This window comes from Rhipicephalus microplus, chromosome X (assembly GCF_043290135.1).
Source record: "Rhipicephalus microplus isolate Deutch F79 chromosome X, USDA_Rmic, whole genome shotgun sequence".
Classification (NCBI taxonomy): Eukaryota; Metazoa; Arthropoda; class Arachnida; order Ixodida; family Ixodidae; genus Rhipicephalus; species Rhipicephalus microplus.
Window position 1 is genome coordinate 369,510,141 of NC_134710.1, and position 25,560 is coordinate 369,535,700.

General features: G+C 44.2%; 1 protein-coding gene across 7 annotated transcripts in view; it reads left to right on the plus strand.

Annotated features, from left to right (window-relative positions):
- The first annotated feature begins 2,769 nt into the window (after positions 1-2,769).
- Positions 2,770-25,560, plus strand: part of LOC119161096 (death domain-associated protein 6-like) — a 180,777-nt gene continuing 157,986 nt past the window's right edge. For 6 of the 7 annotated variants that reach the window (XM_075879957.1, XM_075879960.1, XM_075879959.1 and 3 more), the window contains exons 1-2: positions 2,771-2,933; positions 20,706-20,750. In XM_075879957.1, coding sequence (XP_075736072.1) covers positions 2,859-2,933; positions 20,706-20,750 — 120 coding nt within the window. In that variant the 5' untranslated portion in view covers positions 2,771-2,858. Of the gene's footprint in view, positions 2,934-20,705; positions 20,751-25,560 lie in introns of all 7 variants that reach the window. The other variant, XM_075879958.1, reaches the window with a different exon arrangement.

Genomic DNA, 25,560 nt, shown 5'->3' on the forward strand with positions numbered 1-25,560 from the left:
ACTTGTGGGGAATACTGGACACACTAGGTGTGGCAGATGTAGTCGCTAAGCTCTTAAAGTTAATCTATAAAGGGAAAAACAGGTATCCAAGCCTGCAGAAGTAAAACGGGGGCTTAGGCAGGGGTTTCCTCTGTCACCCTTATTATTCATGATGAACCTACAAGGATTAGAAGCCAAATTAGAGGGAAGTGGACTGGGCTTCAACCTCTCTTTTGGCAAACAAGGAAAACTCATTGAACAGGCAGTACCAGCATTGATGTACGCAGATGATATAGTTCTAATGGGCGACAGCAAGGAAGTTGCAGAGATTGATGGACTTCTGCGGTAATGAGGTAGATAGGTTAGATTTCAAATTCAGTCAGGAAAAATCAGCAGTCATGATTTTAATGACAATGAAGGTAGTGAGCTTAAAATACAGGAGGTCACGCTAGAGATAACAGATAAATACAAATATCTGGGCGTATGGAACAGCAATGGGGCCGTGCCCCGCCGCGGTGGTCTAGTGGCTAAGGTACTCGGCTGCTGACCCGCAGGGCGTGGGTTCGGATCCCGGCTGCTGCGGCTGCATTTCCGATGGAGGCGGAAATGTTGTAGGCCCGTGTGCTCAGATTTGGGTGCACGTTAAAGAACCCCAGGTGGTCTAAATTTCCGGAGCCCTCCACTACGGCGTCTCTCATAATCATATAGTGGTTTTGGGACGTTAAATCCCACATATCAATCAAATCAATGGGGCCGAGTACCTAAGGGAACACAAAATATACGTAACGACTAAAGGTAACAGGAATGCAGCAGTGATGCAAAATAGAGCACTGTGGAATTACAATAGGTATGATGTGAGAGGAATATGGAAAGGGGTCATAGTTCCGGGTCTGACGTTCGGCAATGCGGCCTTGTGCATGAGATCAGAAGTTCAAGCAAGATTAGAAATTAAGCAACGTAGAATAGGTAGGCTTGCTTTAGGAGCTCACGGGAATACACCAAATTAGGAAGTACATGGTGATATGGGATGGACATCATTTGAGGGCTGGGAAGCTAGCAGCAAGATAAAATTTGAGAAGTGATTGAGAGGAATGGGGGAGGAGCGTTGGGCTAGGAAGCTTCTCAGCTACTTGTACATGAAGAATGTCGATACAAAATGGAGGAAGTGAACCAGAAAATTGACGGGTAAATACTTAGAAAACAGCAGGGGGCCAAACCAAAAAAAAAATTATCTGTTAAGAAGGTGAAGGAAGTGGAGACCGATATGTGGATAATTGGCATGATTAAGAAGTCTGCACTAGAGATCTATAGAACTTTTAAGCAGGAAATTGCCAATGAAAGGATCTATGATAATACTCCGGGTAGTTCTCTACTGTTTGAGTTGAGGACAGGAGTATTGCGAACCAAGACATACCGGGACAAATACAAAAGGGTAGACACGGTATGTAATGCATGCAGAGAGGAGGAGGAAACATCCGAACTCTTGATAATGTTCTGTAAAGGGCTTCACCCTATAGTTCAGGATGATGGCGCAGACTTTTTCAAAACACTGAGGTTTGGAGACAGGGAAGGCATAATAGACCTTAAGCGGGCAGAATTAACTAGAAGGAGGTTACCTGATTGCTGGCTAAAGTCAAGGCACGAGTGAAAATTAAACCATTCACTGCAAAGGACCAGTCCTATACTTCACTATTTAAAGGAAAAAAAAAAAAAGAGAAAAATCTAATTAATGGTTTACTAAGTATTACGGCTAGGTAGCGCTAGCAGCCGCCCAATCTAAAGAGTACAGCCACATCAATCCATTTATCCACAGCCTTTCTTCACCAAATGGCACGGAGGCCAAATGGGGTCACGTTTACACGCGTTTAAAGCTTATTGGCGCTTTTTCGTTCTGATTTCTAGATTTCTGAACTTATCAGCGCATTCTCGAAAAGGTCTGATTTGTACCACGAATATTGTTGCTAAAAACAAAATAATGCAACATGTTTTTCTATATTACTGTATGATAGCCTTCGGTTGTCTACGAAATTTTAAGAAAAATCGAAGATGGGGTTTTTTATTATTCAAATTTCAGTGGAGTACACTTTTGCGAATATGAGAACTTTGAGGTGATATATAAAAATTTACATTTGCCCTACGGCAGCAATAATTTATGTACCTAATGAACACACTATATCCTTAAAACGTGTCAAGTTTTAAAACACTACTTGCATTACTTTCGGACACGGTGCTGTCGGAGAAAAAAAAGGGAGGAATACGTAACTTATTTTAAACTGTCGCAAAATTAGACATTTTTGAAAGCTGTTTTCTTGAGGTCTACAAACTTGAAACCGTATGAATTAATTCTTCATTAGACATGCATTTCAGGTAAAAAATATCTGCCTTGAAACAAAAAAATATTTGTCTTTTTATAGCACCTGCAATTTTCAAAAATGACAGGTGACGAAATTGGTGCCTCCGTGTTGGTGAAGATTGATATTTTTTTTCTCGTAAGTTATGCCGTTAATCATAAAACGAAGTTGACTTTCGGGTTACCTGGTGAGAGGTGCACGAAATATAAAATACTCAATGAAATCTAAAATACCAACTTTCGGACCCGTGTCGATGTCTCGCGGAATCACTCCCCTTCTAGTGCACTGTAGTTATACTCTAGAGTCAGTATAATTAATTCTACGTGATTCGGCAATTCTTGTTGGAACTTGAGAATGGATGAATGAATTTAGCTGTACCCTTTAGGTCGGGCGGCGGCCAGCGCCACCTAGTCGTAAGAGTGCGATAACAGCGCCACCGCTGGTAGGTGTTCTGTGAGGCGGCGAAGTAGTTGCTGCCACTGTCACTTTTCTGTCAGAGGTTGACAGGAGCGCATCGGTTCGGCCACGATGTCCGAGAACATGGAAAAGCCGTTACAGCCTGACAAGGTCGAGGTGATAGTGATTTCAGACGACGATGATATGGTGCGTAACGTTAGTATTGATTCATTCTTTGTGAAGGGCTGCGGAAGTCGGGAAGTCTGTTGTAACGTGCTTCTGACTTCCCGGCGTCTGCGAACAGCCTCGCTTTGTTCTTAAGGGGCAGAGTTGAATCTTTTTGTTTCGTGAAAAAGGTTACAAAAGGAGTGTGCCCATCTTTTGCTTCTGAAGTTTTGCGTAGGGGAATCCCACGGTGATGGCAATTATTATTATCATTTTTTGAAAAGCCTCTCTACACGTGTTCTCTAGTCGGTAACAACGCGTGCCGAGCGAGCGCCGGCGGACAAGTACTCCGGTATCCCTGTATGCTAGTGAATTCATTACACTGTACTGCCGTCGTGCGTGTGTATCATCGTCAGATTAGCGAATTACAATAATGCAGTTCTGTGTGATTTCTCGATGTAGACGCGCTCAATATGACCTGCAACGCGAGAGCGCGTTCCAAGAGTTCAAAACATTGTGCATGTCTTCAACTTGCTTTTATTTCAGTGATTATTATTTTACTTTCTCGGATCGTGCACATCTTTTGCTTCTGAAGTTTTGCGTAGGGGGATCCCACGGTGATGGCAATTATTATTATCATTTTTTGAAAAGCCTCTCTACACGTGTTCTCTAGTCGGTAACAACGCGTGCCGAGCGAGCGCCGGCGGACAAGTACTCCGGTATCCCTGTATGCTAGTGAATTCATTACACTGTACTGCCGTCGTGCGTGTGTATCATCGTCAGATTAGCGAATTACAATAATGCAGTTCTGTGTGATTTCTGTCTGTGATGCAGTTCTGTCTTCAACTTGCTTTTATTTCAGTGACTGATTATTATTTTATTTTCTCGGATCGTGCACAAGTGAAAGAAACACGTTAAGCTCTGGAAATAATGGCTACAGGGACCCATGCGCAATCTTTGAACTCTTGAAGCCTTGTGCTCCCATGTTGCGAGTCATATTGAGCGCGACTGCACCAGATCGCAGTAATGTCGTGCGATTGGGTCGAATCAGTGCATGGTGGCATGTGTAAGTGATACAACAGAAGTGACACTCTCGATGGATATCATATATAAACTTGCATCATAGAAATATTTGTTACCGCCTGCGTAATGTTCAGAACCGCCCCAAACTGGCAACTAGAAGTGTGTACAAATGTGCGAGTTCCATAATGGCTGTGCAACTGGATGCTGAGGCATAGTGATCTGATGACCGCGCCAGGGAACATCAATCACCCGATCTCAGAGCCGAGCGAAAGGAGAAAAAAAAAAGCCCAACGTTATTTCAAGGCACTCAATATTCTTACGTACAAAAGATGGGGTGCTTGTTTGTAGGTCTGGAATAAATCGTGATTACAGTTCAACTAAATAATAATTTTAATGTTACATCAGTAATGTTCTATTTTGGTATAAAAATATCTCGGATGGGAAATAGCAATCGATTGGTTAAATCTAGTCCGAGCAAACACTAGTGTTGGTGTGGCTCCTAGACCATGACTCGTTAGACATGGTAGTGCTTTCAGCAGAATTATCCCTTGCAGTGATTTGCCCTGTCCGTAGACTGTCGCGCCGCACAGCAGATTGAGCAAAAAACACCTCAAGGAGGATCAACAGACTCGGCGCTTTCACAGGGCTATTGCGAGGCCTGCCAACACCTGCCTGCCATGCAGGCTGAGAGGCTTCTGTTAGCCTTTTTCTCCCACCGTGCTTCGGTGCACAACAGGTGCTCAGCAAAAATATTGTGTACTTCTATACAGTGAAATATGCTGATGTAAAATTATTGATAGGATGTGTGGTAACCTGTAGACAAGCTTGCAATGCTTCAATACAGTTGATTGACATTCTGAGAAGCATCCTAAGAAGTGGGAGAAAATGAAAGCCTGAACTGGACACGTGCAAATAAACTCATGTGCACTGCTCAAAGCTCATGGCATGAACGGTAAATCTCTTTTCGTAGGTGCTAGCCGATATCCTGAAAACAAGGCCCACACTACTGTCGCAATTTACCCGAGAAAACATATGTATCAACGCCTGCACTGTCATAGCAAACAAGATAGAGGAGGTAGCCATGGCTATCACCTCCAACGAGCATACATTTTTTACTGAGTGACTTGCAAGTAGCTATCGAAAATTTTATGCAAGGACAGATTTCATAAGCCTTCAGAATTCTTCTTAATAGCAAAGAACTAAACAAAATACCTGATATGATTCCCGGTGCACAAAAAGACTGGTGTCTCCTATCCAAACGAAATGGTGCATGAATTCTTGCGAGAATTAACCTGCCGCACAATCCAAACACCCCTCAGTCAACATCCCTGGCACCGCTGACGTACCATAGAAAGACCGATTTACGAGCTACACAGAATACGCACAACACTACAGATAGACAAGGCACGTCTTCCCTGCACCTCACCAAAGTCTAGACAGGCAACAAGCATCTGAATACTGTCATCTACAGACTCCTACCCAAACCCTGTGCACCTCCACAGGAGTTACCCACACTTATACCTGGACACAAAATGCAAACTATGTACAACAGGAAGAGCTTCTTATAAACACATATTCTGGGAATGTCCGAACTTATCAACAAGCTCTCCTGAGGCCCTCCAGAAGTGGTGGCTAGCGCTGCTCAACTATCAGGTTCAAGACCAAAAATGGGCCATCCAGCAGGCCAGAGAGGCTATACGGAGGTAAGGTCTCCTGGTACCTACCTGCGGGGTCTAGCCCGGACCACAAACATGCTGGATCTCGCAATAAAGTTTATTCACTCGCTCACACGCACTTTACATTTGAACATTTTAGTGCAATTTTCCTGAGAACCAATCAGCTGTATGTGGTTACGAAGTCATCTTGGTTGAATCATATGTTTTCTAGTATTGTTAGATGAGCTTATTTATACTTGTTAGTGTATCATGAGTGCTTCTTAATTTCACCCACCCGCTCCACCGTTCAGCCAATGAATGTGTATCTTTCCTAACACGACTGCAAAAGTTTTCTTACAAAACTGTCGACTCCAGTGAATGATTTTTTTCACGTGCTCAACACCGTATCTACTCGTATAATTTGTGCACTTTTTTTCGCGATTTTGGGGCCCCGAGAAAGGGGTGCGCAAATTACACGGGGATTTCGCGAGCGCATACAAAGTATTGTGCGATAGTCCTAACTCACATACTATATACATCATAAAAGAACAAATAAATCGAAGCACAAACGAAGTGTACTTGTTAATTTAGAAAGAATTAGCACGTACTTTAACCAGTCAGATCTGGTCACACGCGGTCTAGCAGGAATCACTGATCGTGAAGTCCAATTGGAAATCAATTTGTCTGTGCCGTGGCGCGAGCGTGCATTTTCGTCGTTATTGCAGTGGTAGAGATGTGGAGATAGGGGGAGGCAAAAGCCCGAGCAGTGCCGGTGACCCGTCATCAAGTTTGTGTTCAGGTGTGGTATTCAAAGAGCCCTAGTTCAGGGGAAATCCTCGAAGGAAGGGACTTCCAAGTTGCAGCCTGTTTGACATGCGCCCGTCTGCTTGGCGAGGCGCGCACCCGGCCAAAGCATCGAAAGGTACAAAGGTGCGCACTCGTGTGAGCTTGCTCGGGCGGGTCGGGGAGCACGAATATGCGAGTAAATATTTTTTTTCCCCAAAAGCTGGTAAAATATTAGGGTTGGCGAATTATGCGAGGGCGCACATTGTGCGCGTAAGTACGGTAGTCGAGATAAATTAAATAAATGCTAGCATTGTATTCACGTGAATGAAATCATTCAAGTTTTTTATAAACTCCTCCAATTGCCTAGAGATAACAGAATTCCTTCCCCACATTACAGCTTGAAGTGATTTATTTTCGCAAGCCACAAAGCATCGTGTATGGCATAGATTGTGCATTTCTATCCCTTTTCTCTTTGTAAACCGCCCATGACCTTAGGTTGACAGAAAAAGTGGAACTCACTCGAAGAAGTATATCTTGCGCTTTGGACTCCCACACACTCACAAAAATTTTCCTCAGCCGCGCTCACTCAGACCGAAACTCACTGAAGTATTACTTGCCTGAACTCACTCAGTCTTGCAGCTCGATTTGAGTCTGAGGGAGTCGACGAAAGAGAGTTTGCCGGCCTATTCTCATGAAGCCTTTCAACTAAGTGTGCAAGCTGTGTCCCACTATGTGAAATAATGCAGCTGCTGTTTGGTTGGGAGCGGCATGCAGCCGCAGATGGTGTGTATCATCACAGCATTATTCATGGGAAACTGACGCGACATCCGCAGACACAAGCTGGTCAGTGCACTGTCGAATGAAGAGGCACCTAATGCTCGCAAATTGTGCTGAGGCTGCTTCTTTGTCTTCGCCACCATATGGATGGTTGTTTTACAAATGTGTGCTCATTTCTTTCCGACTTTGTGCATAAATGTAATCTTATTTCAATGTGGAACGTGATGCCATGTAAGGAAAGCGGCCTGGTGTCATTATATTTGTCAAAACAAGCTCTAAATTGCCCTCTCACTCAATCGCTATCCGCCTTCGGACCACCATATTCGTTTACTTTGTGCGCCACCTATAGACTGCGGACAGTGTTAATGTGACAAGCGCTAGTTGGCCCCCCAGGAAGCATGTACAATTTTTCACATAGCTTTTTAAGCGGAATCAAGTAAATCCAATGTGCCTCTCTATACGATGCATACAATTCTGCTTATCGCCACTGAAAGGGTTGTATATCCTCTACGATTCCCCTTACAATTCTAAAGAGGCCCCTTACAATTCTTAAGAGGTGCGTCATGCACTTTCATGTTCCCTCAAATGGCTTGAAACACGATGTATTCTTTCTGAATGGACAACTAATGGTCATTTAACTTCATTGTGCTGCATATTGCTGCTGAAGATCGCTTTGCTGGAAACACTACCACTTTCGATGATTGTTCAACAAGTCGTGTTCCAGGACTAACGTTGAGAGTATTTTTTCTCCGTGCACAAAAGGAGCGCAGCCAAAAAAGCAGACTGCTGCATTTCGAACCTAATATTTTATTATTTTTAAAGGATTCAGGCGGACTGACTAGGATAATTAGATATTTAAATACACTTTGTAATATTAACTGCTTAAACTTGCACAGATTAACACATTCCTTCATTTTTTTCTTAGAATGTAATACTGAGTGCCTTGAGATTATGTATGCAAATTTAATTATTGCTGACAGGGCATCATAGTTTGTGCCTGAAGGGTGTATATATACGCATGCCATGATGCCTCTTGCTCCCTGCTGCAGTTGTCAACGGGGTGCCTACATGTACATTTTGCCTCATAGGCTTGCATTAGTTTGGTGTTGCCTTGTAGCCATATGTGTTGCAAAAAAAAAAGTGGTCTCTCTACTTGTGGAGCTGAAACTGAAGCTGAATCTGCAACTGGGCACTATAAAGATATTCCAATCTAATTAACTGTCACTTACTTGATCGTCAGGTTTGCTGTCGGGATAAGTGGGTGAGCTTTTATTGCGAGAGAAAACAACACTAGAAACACGAGATACAAATTTTTTTGGGTCAGCACTCCTTTGACATTAACTATTTAAGTACTGAACAGATGTTGCTAATGTACATGATGACATTGTAAGTAAGGCAGGTGTAATGTAACTTTATTCTGTTTTGTGTTGATTCTGATTTCACTATTTGCACTACCTGACTGTGTAACTTTTGTGAAACTTTCAGGCCATGATCATTTTGCCTGCTGATTTTGTGGGTACCAGAAACTACTTAATATCCATGACATGAAAATGACGTGTACAGATATTATGTTAAATTGTGCCTAACTTTAGTATGTGCTGAATAGCTGGCATATGCTCTCATTCAGAAAGTGTATGCAAAATGGCAGTGAATTCTTGAACATGTAATATGATAAAGAGTGCTTACCAGCGCAAACGACGGGACAGGAGAGGACAGGAGAAGAGACAAGGCAGAGCGCTGAACTGCCAACAATTTATTTCTTGCGAAGGGCTTCTTCGCTTTATATAATATGCAGTTACCAGTTGAAACAGTCATGCGCGAAACACAATGACAGAAGGGGTGCTAACACAAGCATCTTTCAATGAGCAAATCTTCTTCGCCTCTATGATCTTGCGTGTGGTGCGATCCCTGCATCTTGCAACAATAGTACACTCTTACACTCTGAAAATATTGGCCGGCAGCCACACGTGCTGCAGTGAACGGACAGCTATCTTTGTTTATAATGATCCACATAGTGCACATGTTCTCTCAGCCTCTCATTTATGCGACGACCTGTTTGACCATTGTAGTACCTTCCACACGATAACAGCAGCTGATACACCACATTACAGATGCAATCTCTAAATTTATTTGCATAGAGGCGAAGATTTGCTCATTGAAAGATGCTTGTGTTAGCACCCCTTCTGTCGCGTTCACCGATAAAAAAAAGTTGTTCCTTTGCTTGTGTGTGTGATTTACTTATGCATTATCATTGTGTTTTGCGCATGTCTGTTGCGACTGGTAACTGTATAAAAGTGAAGACCTTTGCAGGAAGTAAATTGTTGGCAGTTCAGCACTCTGTCTCGTCTCTTCTCCTGTCCAGTCGTTTGCGCTGGTAAGCACTCTCTCTCATGTTATACCAACACGCCCAATCCTACTGTTTCTTGATGTACAACGTAACCAACTTTCTTAGTTATTTCACCTGGTTGTATTGTACACCCGCCCCTTATGTAATACCCCCCCTGAGGGGTTTTTAAAGAAATAAATCGATGTGATGTGAATTCAGTTCTCAAAGAGACAGCTTAACTATCATTGGGTGATCATGCAAAGTGTAATTACATGTAATTAAATTCACTCTTACCACCAGCGACGATCACTTGGCACTGAAACAGTCAGCAGGCTGCCAGCACATGTTCTGTTTAAAACTGAGTCCTCTGAAGCTTTTCTGAGGAAGTTGTGCGGCACTGCCAAATTGTCGCGGTGTCTGTCACAGCTTACAACAGATCAAGTCCAGTGGGCATGGCCCGAAAATTCCATACACTTACGGAGCCTTATTGGTGTATAGGGGGAATAGAGAACACAAGAGTTTTGTATTATTGTGCTCCAGGTATAGTTCTGAAGTGCAAAGGGGCGAATTGCTTGAACAACCGGCTATCGGAAGTTCGCATATACATCTCGAATTTTGCCAAACTATCCTTTGTTAATCTCTTTACAATCCCAGAAAGTATGAGTACACCATGACCCGCTGACGTTGCGAGAAACGTGTAATAATGCTGCCCGTGTGTCACCGCTGCATTATAGTGAAGCAGGTCTCATTTCCTGCAGGGGCACGTTTCAGTTGACCAAAAGACAGTTTTTTTCTTTTCTTTTCTTTTTTTTTTTTGCGCTGGAAGTAGCGAGGCTGGGGTGCTTCAGCTGCCACTCATTAGTATCACTATATTGAAGCCGTTGTTTCCGCGGATTGGCGGCGTAATCAGGATCTGGAACTGGCACATCATGGCACCCGAAGTTTTCGAAATAATTGTACTTGTCGGCCGCTGCTTCAAATTACCACTCAGACTTGCATGGCAAAAATGGGACTGCGGAAATACTTGGAATTGAGTGGAATTTCAAAATAACCAAGTTCAAATTATTGAGGTTTTACTGTACCTGAAAAGTTTTTTGGAAGTAAACTAATATACTTTGACCAAGAAGGACAACGGTTTTGAGATAAAAAAAGATTTTCATTGAAATGAAATTGGTTACATTAAAAAAAATTTTCAAGCAGACTTTTATCTGCATAGGCATTTGATACTACATTATGGGAGTCTGTAAGGACATGTATGTGAGCTTATCGAAGTATCCTAATATACAGTTGGCAAGTATTGTATCGGATACAATTTTTTCAGTAGTATCTTGTGTTTGTATTTTCAATACTTTTTGCCCGAGTATGTTGTATCATATTGCAATAAAATTTTAAAGTATCCTTGCCCAGCCCTGGCCTAGATACATGAAAATATGTGGGAATCTCATGCAAAGGAAGCCACCGCCACCTTAGTTTTGGAATGAAAGTCGAGAAAGGAAAGCTTTACTGATTTTCTCTGCATTATTTTTGGTGTAGTAGTGTAAAGCAATATTAAGCATTTATTATATATGGCATTAGACTTCATGTTCTGTCATTATATATTCAAGCCAGTGAAGGAAGGAAAGTTCTGACCCGTACTCAATGCATAGCATAGTGTCCAAGAAAACGAGGAGTGACAATCTTTTATTGTTAGTTGCCATGTTATGTGTGTATGTGGTGCTTCTTCATCTGTTATTGTTAATTAATTCTCACAAAGGTATTCAAACACTAACAAAACATGCTTGAGCTCTTTGGTGAGAAGCGTGATGCAGTTTTTTTATGCTTGTGACAAACAACTCCCACGATGTGTGGTTAACGAGTGCACTGGATGTTACTTGTACCTCATTAATACTTTGAACTGCATTGGGTTGTTCTGCTATCATCATCAAAGCTGCAATGCTGTGTTATGATGAAGAACGGCTATTTGGGCTAGTTGGTTAGAATCTATGGTGATAAGGGCTGCAGCGCAAGCATGAAGGTGCTAGAAGAAAAGTGAAACGAAAGGCGAGGCAAGGAAAGCAGAGGACAACACGAGCGCTGTGTTGTCCTCTTTGCTTTTCTTGCTTCGCCTTTCATTTCACGTTTCTGTGTTGTCCTCTTTGCCTTCCTTCTTGCCTCGCCTTTCCTTTCACGTTTCTTCTAGCACCTTCGTGCTCGCGCTGCAGCCCTTATCACTGTGTTATGATGTCTCTGGGCAACGAAGGATGCCATTTTGTGGTGAACTTGCAGACTCTTGCTTTTGCTTCACTTGTATGTGTATGGACTGATGGACGATTTCTTAACCCTGGCAAATGCTGCTTTGTTCTTTGTAAAAGTAGTGCACTACTAAAGGTCCCAAGTTATGTGTGTGCAGTGGCCTTGCATACCTTGGGGAAGTAATTGAACTTTCAGAGTTGTTAGATTGAATGTATGAAAATTATGGTGCAAATCATGAGCATTTGAATTGAGTGAAATGGCATTTAGGTGAATTTTGTGCTGTGCAGCAGCAATAAAATGATAAATTTGCTGTCTCTTTCACAATGATAATTCAAATGGGACAGCAACTTTGGGCGAGCCCCAAACAGTAAGTGACAGGGAGGGCCACTTTTCAGACTGATTGTCAGAGGAGTTTTCTACATTTTCAATAAACTGCACCTAACAAATGCACGAGCGTGCAACCAATGTTGATGTGAAATGTGCATGAATTATGTTTTATGTTTCAGAATGTCAAAAATAGCTAAGTCGAGGATGAGCTTCTGAAGGTAACTTAGAAGAAGGGTGGGGGGTATAAAGTTCGATTCTTTAGGAGTGAGTCTTGACAGCAGGGGATGAAAATTCTTGCTTTGCACTATGAGCAATTTCGTTAACTATTTATTATAGTTTGTAGGCTCGTCAGTCCACAGCTACTTTTGCTTGAAACATCTTGGCATGACCTCTGCAACTCTTCAAGATGCTTCGAGATGTTGATTGATTGATTTGTGGGGTTTAACGTCCCAAAACCACGATATGATAATGAGAGATGCCGCAGTGGAGGGCTCCGGAAATTTCGACCACCCGGGGTTCTTTAACATGCACACAAATCTGAGCACGCGGGTCTCAAACATTTCCGCCTCTATCGGAAATGCAGCCACCGCAGCTGGGATTCGATCCTGCAATCTGCGGGTCAGCAGCTGAGTCCCTTAGCCACTAGACCACTGCGGCGAGGCTATTTCAAGGTGTTACAACTTTCAGCCAAGAAGTAACTAGCTTTATCAAAGTTCATGCATGGAAAGCCTGTTAAGAAAGGATTAGTTGAAAAAAAGTAATGAAAAGCTTTTCAAGTAATCATTGAATGTCATCTGTGAGTTGATGGCCTCATGGATCAATTGCAACAAAAAATATTAAAGTCCATCAAGTACGGCTGGAGTTAGGGTGATTTGTTAAACTCTAAGTGCTCATTCTCCTCTTTTGTCCCAACAAGTGCACTGTAAATTAGCAGGGAGCAATGAGAGGGAGGAGAAAAAGCTACACCAGCTCGCATCATGAGATACATTCGCTTGCTTCTTATGCGATCCCAGTGTGTGCTAGTGTTGATACATTTTAGCGCAGTGGAGCATGGTGAGTCACGTGACAGCACCCCATGCCAAGAAGCGCACACACTTCAAACATGTTTTCTTTTTCTTTTGAGGAAAAGAGACTGTTAATCAACTCTTTAACCTGTGCTTTATGTATGCTCTCAAGGAGCCCTCCTGTCGCATAGTAGTTTACAGTACAGTTTTTATGCCCGGATGCATAGCAGATGTGCATTACAATTGAATATTTCTGCTGTCCGTAACTTACCCATGCTGAAAGATACTAGCCAGGGCAAAAGGCAGGACTCGTGTTGAGCGCTGCCCCGCCATGGTGGTCTAGTGGCTAAGGTACTCGGCTGCTGGCTTGCAGGTCGCGGGATGAAATCCCGGCTGTGGCGGCTGCATTTCCGATGGAGGCGGAAATGTTGTAGGCCCGTGTGCTCAGATTTGGGTGCACGTTAAAGAACCCCAGGTGGTCAAAATTTCTGTAGCCCTCCACTATGGCGTCTCTCATAATCATATGGTGGTTTTGGGACGTTAAACCCCACAAATCAATCGTGTTGAGCGCTCTCACATAGCAAAAACAATGTGGTTTGTTACATTTGCCATTTTCTACACTTAGAAGACGGCAGCTTGGCATGCAAATGTTCATGTGGTCCTTTCTGCTCCTAAAAAGCTTAAAAAATTTGCAAACTTACAAACCTTAAATATGTGGCCTATTGTAGCAGGAGAAAAAATAATGGATCAACTTCATTGATTGTGCAGGTTTGGTTTTCTAAATGTTTCATTTGGCATGTGACAAATATGTTGAGCTAACAGGTCACTGTCTTAATTATAGGTGAAAGCACAGCAGTAATATAAGTAACAACCTGTTAGCTGTCTATTTTCTTGCTTGTCACTGTAAGGACTATGACTGTACTTTTTTATTTCAAACAAGCTATTATTTGTTATCAGGCTTAGCATACATGTGAAATAAAAATTTTTTGATAGCGTATCGAAGCTAGGAAAGGTGTGTGTAAGCTCACCTCTATGTGGCTTTGTCAGGTAAGGAATTGAGTATGTGTAAAACGAGTTGTGCATTGTTGGCAGCAATCGGTAGAGTATTAACAAAGTCCTTCAATGCTCTCTGGTCACGAAACTCTGCCCAAAGGTTGATATAGGGACAAAATTTTCTGCTAGCGGTGCCACCAGTCGGAAGGGGGCGACAGCAGAGTCCTTCAATGCTTTCTGGTCACGAAACCACGCCCAATGGTTGATATAGAGACAAAATCTCCCGCTAGCGGCGCCATCATTCGTAAGGGGGCCACAAGCCGCCGCCAGTGCTGGGATCACATGCGTACCATTGCCGACGTTTTGACGTGATTTTGTGCGCGCTGTTTTTCCTGTTACCTTTTATTAAATGTCACTGAACGCAGCAATGCCATTAGATCAGTATAAACGTGATCCAGTGTTGACGACGAATGAAAGCTGTTTACTTAAGAACGCACGCGTAGTTTGCTTGGGAGTGCGGACCAACCTTATAAATAGCGCGTTTAAAGTGTTTTAACACCGCGCAATAACGCATTGTATTAAGAATTACCTCATAACCCAATTATATGCGCACTTATGATGCCTCGAAGTGGTACGTTGTTGCTCACCAGTGTTTAAAGACGATGCTCAAGCTTCGTGCTCCCGATGCGAGCAGCTACTGCTGGATCTGCTGGACAACGTGTTCGCGCCTGGCCAAAGGATGATTCTGTTTATGCGGTAGTAAAGCTTTCTATTCTGGCAGTGCCGCAAATACGGGGATGAAGGTGAACGGAATGAAACACGACTAGGTAAGACGGGCAATTGCATTGGTTTATATTCGGCTTGTCTCTCGCGCGCTGCAACCCAAGTGATCGAATGAAGGGAATGGTCCAGGTGGATGTTTTATTCTAGACCTTTCAATTGAGTCGGCACCCAAATGCGCAGTTGTTCTGGACACACGTTTGTGAGCGCTGATCGCTTTCTTGACGCAGGTACTTTCGATGTCGTGGTTATAGCAGCTCAGCGCTTTTGCAACCGCTCGCTTCGGTATTAAGGGTGCTTCTTGAATAGGCACAAGTTTCTTGTGCCTAACATCTGAGTGATCCCTTTTTACACGCAATTTAGTCGGGACACCCGTCTCTTGACTAACAAAGTACCATACCATACTATTTTTATGCTTGGGGGAAGGGGGCAGGGTTATGATTTAAAGCATGCAATGAATCTGAAATTTGGTTCTAATGATACGCCGCTTAGTATTTAGGTGTGTACCTATGAATAAAAGCTTCCCATCAGGTGCATTTAATGAGGAGCAAGTTCGAAAACATGTTTTATTCACACAAAATACACAGAGAACAGCAGCTTGGAGAAGAGAAGCAGTAAAAACTATTATGGCTGTGTTCGGTAATGTTACACACTCAGTGCCTTGTAAGGGGAGGGGGTGGGACCCAGTTGAGTTTTCTGTTTTCTGTCCCCTCACGTCCTGCTTTCTGTCCTATGTCCCCTGGATCCGGGGCATCAAGGGATGGTGGGAAACAAAGCAGCGCACACTTCAGCCAGAGAACATATACAGCCATTATGCTTAACACTGTGGCTTCCGCCCCCACTTGCCGGGCATGAACCGCGCCCAGTTGCCCGTGAGGTTGTTTTTTTTCTCGCGTGAAGAAATGTAATCTTCATCTCAAAAAGAAGTGGACAACTACAGCTGTTGTCCCTAAATAGTGCGACACACAACCTACACTTGCTGACGCTGTGCGGTTGTCAAGCAAACTGCTCTCAGCAATCCTTGTGTACACGTCGCCGCATGCAATTTTTTGCACTGTGTACGTCTCTTCATGCTCATCCACGATTTTCAGGAGAGCAAGAAGACTGCTGCTAGGCATTTTCAGATGGCCTCTCGATTTCGTTTGGATCAAGGCAGATGGCTGACGCGTTGCGCTCAACATTGTTTCGACGCAGGCTAAGCAATCCAACGTAGAAAACGTTTTGGCCACATATCTGCCGAGGTAATCCAAAATGGAGTCCTCGTTTGACAGGGGGCCAATGTCCTCAACGCAGTCTGTTGTTGGCTCCAGCAGGACATCGTCCAGCAAAACAGCTAGTGTGATCACCTCAAGTGTGCACAACTTCCTTAATTTTCAAGGTAATAGGGACTCTGGTAATAGAAAGGAAACTTCAGGACATAAACTGCTAACTATCTGAGCTGTAGAGGGCTTTTCCTTGTCAAATAGACCTTGCAAAGTGAGAAGCAGTTGTGGTCCGCTTCTGTCAACTGAAGCTCGCTTATGTGGCCGCATGAGATTGTTTACCGGCAGCATCCAGTAGATGAACAAAAACTGTTGAATAGTTGGTTGGCCCCCGTCTCTTGAAACATGCCCAGTTACCCCAAAGGATCGCTGGACAGGGAAAAAGAAAGATATTGGTACCCTCACACAATGCCAAAATGTACCTGAATTACCTCTAAGGGGTCTTGGCCGAGGTTTCCAACTAAGATGTAACGAAAGCCAGACTCAAAGACACGATCAATCAGGGCCACCGTGCTGTGCAGCGTTATCCTCAGTGCACCACAAGTTGGTTTGCTAAGGAAGCACACCTGTCTATGCTTTGGCAGGCTCTCTATGTATGTGCAGCAATCCTCCAGCCACTTTATGTTCGCCTTTAATGCCTGTAGTGCAAGAAATTTTGACGTTGAGTACACTAGAAGAAAAACGTATTCACTCGCTCTCCGCGATGTGCTCTGCTTCATTGTATTGCACGTCTTGTGGTCTTCTTGAGTTGAGGCAGTCAAACAGATTGTTCATCTGCTTCGTGAAGTCGTAGGTAGTCGTAGGTAGAGTTATGTAGCTTCTGGCAGCCTTCTTGTTTGCTATAAAACTCCATTGCAGATGCTGTGCTTTGCTTAAAACGATGGCACACTGTTTTTGAGCGAAAGAGCTCTTTGCATTGAAATTTCTTTGTTGACATTGTTAACAAATAATCGGGAAAGTTTCACGACATTAGTTCGCCTGCAAGTAGCCTTACTAATTACTGAAAGAGCTCTTTGGATTGAAGTTTTTTTTTTTGACATTGTTATCAAATCATCAGCAAAGCTTTACGTCATAACTTCACCTGTAGTAGCCTTACTAAGTACTAAGAGTGGTTACTCGCCTGAACAGTAAGCTGCACACTCATCTTCTGGAAAACGTTCGGGAAGATGTGAGCCCTTATGAGCTTAGGGACAGCACGAAGGCCAGCCTGTTGCTCCTCGTACTCCAGCAGGGCCGAGTAGTGGTAGTGATGGACCTCATCTCCTTGTGACAGCTGCGATAAACAAGTGAAGCTACTGCTTGCAAAGGAAATAACCTAATGTAGATACGAATTACTGCTTACCAGAAATTTTCCAACCTTCTGAAGATTGTTCCTTATGCAGTTGAAGACATGGGGTGGGTTGATTAGTGCCTGCACTGTCCGTGAAGGGTAGTAGTATGGATGCTGGAATGAAGTTTGCAACTGTTTCTGGTCACTGTTTATCCCTGAAAAGAAGGTGGCGATGCAGTTAGCTGTGTTTGAACAATTTGAATTTGACAAATGTTACTTGTCCAGAGATACTAACCCAAGCTCCTCAAAGCTGAACGACTTGGCGTTGAATTGTCGCATGTAACCGCATCGACAATAGTACCAGCGTTAGAAAGGTGCACAATGCACTGGAGTAACAACTTCGCCACTATTGAACCAGGGGCTGCACCGGAAGAGCAAAAGGTCCCAACAGTCTGTGACCACCCTCCAAGAAATGGTCGGAAGAGAAAGACCAGGGCGTGATCGCCGTCTTTCTCACAGCCTGGGGGTCTTGTGTGATCGGCGAAGTTAGCCTTTCCGAGCAAAGCCATGTCTGACTCCCTAATGTGCAGACTCTTCCTTACGTCGAACATCGGGACACATGTAAAAAAATACACCGGTTTAGACATGCAGCACACTTATGAGATCTGAAGTCATAGAGTGCAGTAGTAAGTTAGTGTATTGTTTCAAACCTTGATGCTTTCTCTCAGGAAGTACTTGCTTCTTGTCTCTGAGGACAGTGAACAGAGTGCTTTCAAAACCAAAGTCGGCCTTCAGGCTCCTCAGGTACGTGTAGAGTGTGCGAGGGTTAGGCAAGGGAAGGTATTCATTCTCATGAAGGAATGTATAGACCGCTGTTGACTTAATCTTCAGCAGCAGGCAGTCATAGATCCATTCTTTTTTGTAGCTAAACAGTGGGCAGGCTGCTTGTGCATTGAGGTAAACCGAGGCTGGTGAGTGAACAGTGCAAATAAATAACCACAGCAAGCAGAAAAAAAATGCACGACATGCATCACATCGCTCAGGTCCTTCCTCAGTTGGTCGCATCAATCTTTTGCCTTTTACTAAAGACGTACATTGCACTATCTTTCCTCATACCGCAACACACAAACAACGCGTTTGAAAATGCCTAGTCATTTTCATTATCAACATGCACCTAGCTCACTCGAGTCTGTGAGCAGACAGCTTGCGTTGTGCGATCATGCAAAACAGGCAATTTATGGTTATTCTGACATGCAATGATAGCGTGCACTGCTCTACAAAAATATTTACGAGACAGTTTACAAGAGAGTGGCACGAAAAATGTGTGCGGTTATATTCATAGCTTCTTGGCAGTTATGTGAGGATGAAACTTACCTGGCAGCTTTCGGAGATTTCGCGTTTGCCTTCATGATGGACTTATCGAAAATAAGCTTCTCGCGGGTGGATAGCTTGTCCAGGTTTTGCATGAGCCTTGCATTTTTGTTGGCCAGGACTCTCATCTTCGCAAGCTCCTTCTGACACTGTTCGAGTCGTTGCCTCGTACTAGAAAGCTGTGTCCTCAGCGCCTGCACCTCAACAAACGAACACACTGCTTGTTCCGTTTGGCAGGCCTGATCTGCGTGTCTGCTATCGGTGGCTACTGCATCTGTAAAAAAAATTCAATAACACTGTTCAGAAGCACCTCAATGCCACGGGCCACTATAACACAGGGTCATCGACTGAAGGAAGAAAGTAATGTCGCGGCCAAACCGGCGCAAGAGCTTATCGTCACTAGCTTCTCCTGCCGAGTCGGTGTTCTCATTTTGGCCTTCCACTGATGTGCATTCAGGTGATAATTCGCGCCGCCTCTTCGCTGGCTGCCTCTGAATCACTGGCCGAGAATGCGGTTTCGGCTTTGTCAGGTAGGCCGGGAGCCCGTCAAAAATTCTCGGAAAGGCATCGGTGCGAAGCCTGAATCTCTCTCGCTGAAGCGACACGACCACCCCGTTCACGATATGTTAGTCGGTTCTTGTAGCATCAGTAGCATCAAAATGCTTTTCACAAACCCGAACGTTCTTGCTCTTGATGTTGAAACCGCCAGCTTCCACCCGCGGTATAGATCTCTTCCATTTCTCCCGAAGTTCGGTACTACTGGGGAAACAGAAGAGCGACGCTTTTTCCTTGTTGCTCCTGTATCCGGAGCTGCAGCCAGTCACATAGCACATCTTAGGCATTGCTCCTTCGAATTTTCATGCCGTCGACCTTGAACGTGGAGCACTGGCCCTTGAAGTTCTCGTGACGCTGATGCAGAAACTTTGTTCGAAGGAATACCGCGAGCTGCCTTTACACGACGCCTACGAGCTGCCGCCATTGCCAATGCGTTCCGCCGGGCGCAACGGAGCGGTGGCCCCCCTGTCCCAGCTTGCGCCACGTAGCAGCTGCTCTTGGCAGCATATCAAGCTCTCCCATAGTGTGATGGAGAAGTTTCGTGACCAGAACGGTATTAAAAGACTGGTATTAGCACACAGCTACCACGAAATAAATAGTTGCATGTGTAATGCCACTCCTGTCTCTGTGTCTTTCTTTCTGACTTGTGCTAATCCTTGCGTTATGCAGACTTCTACCATTTTATCCAGACTTCTATCATTTTGAGGTGTGTACAGACGGGTACACTGTTAAAGGGCACGCCTGCATGAGCAGCATGTTTAGATTTTCCTATGTTACAGAATCATAGCTGCTTAGATATGCATAAGATTACTGGTGGTTAAAAGTTCCAGCTCCTTTTGACAGAATATTGACTTGCATGAAGATTGTTTCTTAAACCACTTGCTCTTAGAGGGCCAGGAATATTGATGGCGTGCAGTCGAATGTTCCCTTTAACAGTGGACCATACTGTACATGTGTATGTTTTATTTCACATAACTAAGTTATTTGTGTGAAGAAGCATCGTGACTAGAGCACTTCAAAGCTTTGCATGTGATGTTTGCTTGTTGACTGCTATTGCCAGTTTAAAAAAAATAATTTCTCAGTGCACTGAAATAGGATTTATTGAGAAAAGAACATCATGTAATTGATCTCGATGCCCTATCTCCTCCACATTGAAGTAACGGCATTAAATGATTGGAAGGATTGTCAGAAGTGTCTTTGTGTGCAGACTGTGTAACTAAATTGTTTTGAAGAGTAGAGCATCTCTCTCTCTCTTCTATGTTACAACAGTGATAGTGTGAGCAACAGCATTGAGGCAGTGTCTATCTCATTTGAGAACCAGCAAAGGTTTCAGTACTGGAAAATGTGGGAACTAGTGCAAATATGTGAATTATCATGGCAAGCAGGTGGTCATTTAGCATTATGCGTGGTGACTTGTGGACAGTTCTCAACTGCAGAATGAAACTTTTTCCAGGCACCGGAAACGTTATGCCGTATGTCTCTGGGAATAGAAGAACCCGTAAGTTATACGTCTTCATAATCTTTTACACATTGCAGCAGCTTTGCCTTGAAACAACACTGGTGAAGTCAAATGAGCTTGAAACAACTACTTTCGCAAATGTTCATACAAAGCTGCATAGAAAGCGACTCACTGCATTTCGTTGCGTGTGAGGACTCTAAGCAGCTCCTCATGGTCAAATACAACTTCTTTAAGGACCAAGAAACACTACGATTCGTTGCTTATAATAGGGGTGTAATAGATGTGCCAATTTGCAATTTGTCATTTGTGTGTCTTGCTGCACCAAAACTATTGAATTTGCCGAAATTGTGCCACACTGCGCCAAAATGCCTAGCCAGCCTAAAAATTTTCTCAGTTGCCTTAATTTGAGCGTGAAATAGAGGCCACCTTGGCAACCTGTAGTTTTCGTCGTCAATCAATCCAAGCGGACAGGCCCTAACCCTAAACCATGGTCTAAGATAGTTGCTCATTAGGCCAAGATACTCTTGCCACTCGATCGACCAGTAACAATGTCGCGGGTTGATGCAAATTTAAAACAAAAATGTGTTGCCGTAGCCAGCACCACTTCGCGGGAAAAATGAATTTCCTAGTCGGCAAACACAGCCATGGCATGTTACGAACTATCAGGAACTAAAGCTGAAAGCGCACAAACGCTCAGTACGTCGAGTTTGTGTGCTACCAGCTTTAGTTCATGCCATGACCATGTTCCACATGCAATAGATATCCCATGCCGTTGCCAGGCCAACGTGTGTGTGTCATTGTCACTTTATCTGGTCAGACGCATCTTGAGAGCGAGCCGAGAAGTCTTGCCCTAAATCTAACTCTCTCATGGGGGGAAAAAAAAAAAAAAAAAAAAAGAATGGGGGGGGGGGGGGGGAGATAGTGGTCAGAACTTTTCTTGGTCTTGTTCTAACCCGTGCAGAAACACCGCCTAAGCTGCCTTGGCTGCAGTACACGGGTCTCCTGCAAAACAGCGTTTTAAGATTTGGATGGGGACTATAGCAGTAGTATAAACATACCACAGTTCGTTCAATTACTGATGCGTGTATGCATCGCATATTTGTAAGTACTAATATGATCGCTGACATCCAAAAAAGTTACAGGCAAAATGATTTGGAGTACTGTATGACATTTCTGCAGCCGTTAAAAATCTAACGAAACTGTTCACCAGTTTTTTTTTCCAGTTTTACGAATTTCATGGTCACCATTTTGGGAGATCAACATATGAATTGCTGGACTCTGTCAAACAATTTGACAGGCATGGCTAATTGTAACGTGAACCTGATCATTGTTTGCTGAGTGTGGTGATAAAAGAAAATAATACTTTTGTTGAAATAGCAGCACTCAAATTCACTCTGCATGATTTAGGGAATGTTGAATGGCTTGTACATATACTTTTTGCAGCAATCTCCACGCACTGGGTTGCTGGGTATGGGCCATGAACGCAGCGACCCAGTGCAGCAACCTCCACGCATGAAACCGCGGTCGCGGCGACGCGATCTGTGTACGAGCTCAGAGGGCGTGCAGCGGTTGGTTAAAGGCTGTAAATACGTAAAGAAAACAACAAAAATCACAGTTTTGCTGTAAGGGCGAAGAAATGAATGTGACAGCAACAACTTGGAGTGTCATGCTGAGAACGGCAACCAAATCGTAACATGCAGCGTGCTGCTCTCGCACAGATGACGCATGAAAACAATACAAACAGGACAAGAGCAAACTAACAATGTTTACCGCTCGAAACCTAAAGCACTGTTTAAACAAAAACGATGCACGATACGTAATCACAAGTACTGATGAGTACATACTAACAAGTGTCCCAGTTTTTATACTTCGCTGTGTATGAAAAGCGTGCTCTTTTCAAAAACGGGGCCTGTGCAGAGACCGAAGTGACCTCTGTGAACCCGGTAGCTAATGCAATCGTTACGGTAAAAGCCGAAGGCACACGATTCTCCCTACCAAAGGATAAGCGCGCACAAGCATCTAAATACCCCCCCCCCCCATCCGTGGGGCAAAGTACACGTGAAAAATAAAGGCGCGTCGCGACGAGCTGAGTTTTTTTTCTTTCTTGAGTGTTCATATATATATTATCCTTGTTGACAACGCTCCCGTTATGCCATATCCCATACCTTCACGAAGACTAACTGGCCCATTGAATTATTACTCCCATTATATATATATATATATATATATATATATATATATATATATATATATATATATATATATATATATATATATAATACGCTGAATGAAGGTGACCACAGCAAGAAAACCAGCCTATACGGTCTATATAATTGATGTCATAATGAATAAAAAGGGCCAGACGCATTTTGGCATTCCTGTCATAAGAATCTAATAGTGAGCAAAACTTTTGGCCCACGCTTTTGCGGTAGCCAGCTGCGCCATCCCGTCCGTTCACGTGTGTCTTGGGAAGACATCAGCGAGTTGTTTCGACAGAAATAGATTTAGTCGCTTGTGTTCATCCTTTGAGAATTTCACCTAAGTGGAAAACCCTACCATTGTGTATTCGGCCACTCCAAGCCGCCATAAGACTGCAACGCTGATCATGGCGCTTGCGATTTAGACCCCCCCCCCCCCCTTGTTTTTTACGATGTTTGTTTGCTTGTGTTTGTTTTTTTTTGTGCTGAAAAAAACTAGAGGCAAATAATTCAGCCCCCCTCCTCCCTACTCGGTGCGGAAATCTCCAGGATTCAGAATCCTTGAACTTGGCAGGTATGGAAAGGGCATCGGCGACAGCGTTGTCAGCTCCTTTGATGTGGCTGATGTCTGTGGTAACTTCAAGTATGTATGACATCTGCCACAGTTCACAGCCCATATGGGTGGCCCCCTCAGTACTCAGTGACCGCAAGGCATACGGGAGAGGTTTGTGGTCAGTCGGGACAAAGAACTTTGTACCTTCCAAGTGATGCCGGCAGTGCTGGATTGTCACGTAGACGGCCAACAGTTTGTACCCAAAGGTGCTATGCCACTGTTTGGTGGGCGTGCGTTTTCATAAATAACTTAAAGCAATTGGTTGTCATACTTTGATGCATTGTTAAAGTGTGGCACTGATCGCTGCATCCAATATTTTAACCATAACGCACTGCGGAAGTTTGGGTTGCGGGTAAGTGATGAGCGTGACATCAGCAAGACGTCTCTTGATCTCCTGGAAGGTCTCTTTGGCGCCCTCCATCCAGTTGAGCTCCCTAGTGGCACCTTTGTGTATTGACAGCAGGAGGTGAAAAGGCTGTAGGATAGTTGCACACTGGGGTATGAAACTGTGGTAGTAGTTCACGAGACCAAAGAACTCGCAAAACTGATGTTTAGTATTGGGTCGTGAGAACCATTCTATGCTTTTCACCTTGTCTGAATGAGGTTTAATTTCGCAGTGCGAGATTATGTGGCCTAGAAACGTCAATTTGTGCACCCCAAAATCAGACTTGTCTGTGTTTACCAGTATTCCATGCTCTGCCAGGCGCTGAAACGTTGATTGCGCATGCACCTCCTGCTTATGTGGTGAGCTCCTTGCAATAAGTAGATGGTCGAGGTATGCACGACAAAAGTTGAGGCCGTGCAAAATGCCTTATAAAGTGCTGAAATGTCTGTTGGAAGTTGTTCAAGCTAAATGGCATTTGGAGGAACTCGAATAGGCTGAATTGCGTCCCACATGTCTTCCAGGGCCGTGGGAATTTGATGGTAGGCACGTACGAGATCGATCTTGGGGAAAAGTGTTGCATCATGAAGGTTGGCCGTGATGTCGTGAAAATATGTGGTAAGAAGTAACGGTTGGGCACGGTTGCTCAGTTGAGAGCTTAATAATCGCCACAGGGCTGCCAGTCTCCTGGTGTAGACTTTGGCATCATGTGTAGTGGGGATGAGCAAGGGCTAGCAGATGGGCGTATTATGTCGAGCTCGAGCATGCGGTCGAACTGCTTCGTGCCACTTTCAGATGATGAGGGGGGGGGGACAGACAGCGTAAGCGTGCGTAAACCGGGGATCCTGCGGTCAAAATGTGGTGAAAGACATCGTGCTTGACGACACCGCCAGTCTGTGGCAGCCACGTCAGCTTGGGGAGCTCGTATAGGATAGCCGTAAAACGGGCGGCTCCGGGTGGTGTTACGAGCATAGGGCTGATAAGTGGATGCTTAGATGGCTTTTCGCACACTTTTGCTTGTTAGAGGGGATTCCTATATGCCGGCTGCGTAAACCAACAAGCAGTTTGAAGTGAAGCAAGAAGTCTGCTAGCAGGACAGCAAATTTTACATCGGCTGCCACAAATGTTCGCTGCGATGTCCTTTTGAAGCCCAGGTTCAGTGAAAGAGGGTGGTGCCCGTACATTAGTATCGTCATGTTATTTACAGCTTGCAACTGCGACGAGCACGGGCTTTTGCGATGGACTGGCAACCCCGCCACCACACTCGCTTCTGTCCCTGCATCTACCAGGGAGCAAGTGCTTTTCTTTTGGTCAGTCGAGAAGAAGGCCAACAGGTGACTTTCCTCTTGTCATCTGTCGCCCCCAGTGCTGGCTCTTTGCGTTTCCTGATTTGTCGCATGGGGGCGCACAGTGTCACTGATATTATGGTGGTACCCGCACAGCTGTCGCGTTCTTCAGCACGCCGCTGCGTTCTTTGGCTTCCGCTTGACTGTAGTGCCGCCACAGTATCGGCGAGGCGGAAATTTGTATCCGAATCTCCAGCCAGGCGGGAGACGGCGAGGCTTCTGCAAGCACTGCGGCAACTGCTGGTGGTGCGACGGCCATGAGTCGGTGAACTAGTTCGACGATCTTGTAGACGGCCATCTCTCCGGAGGC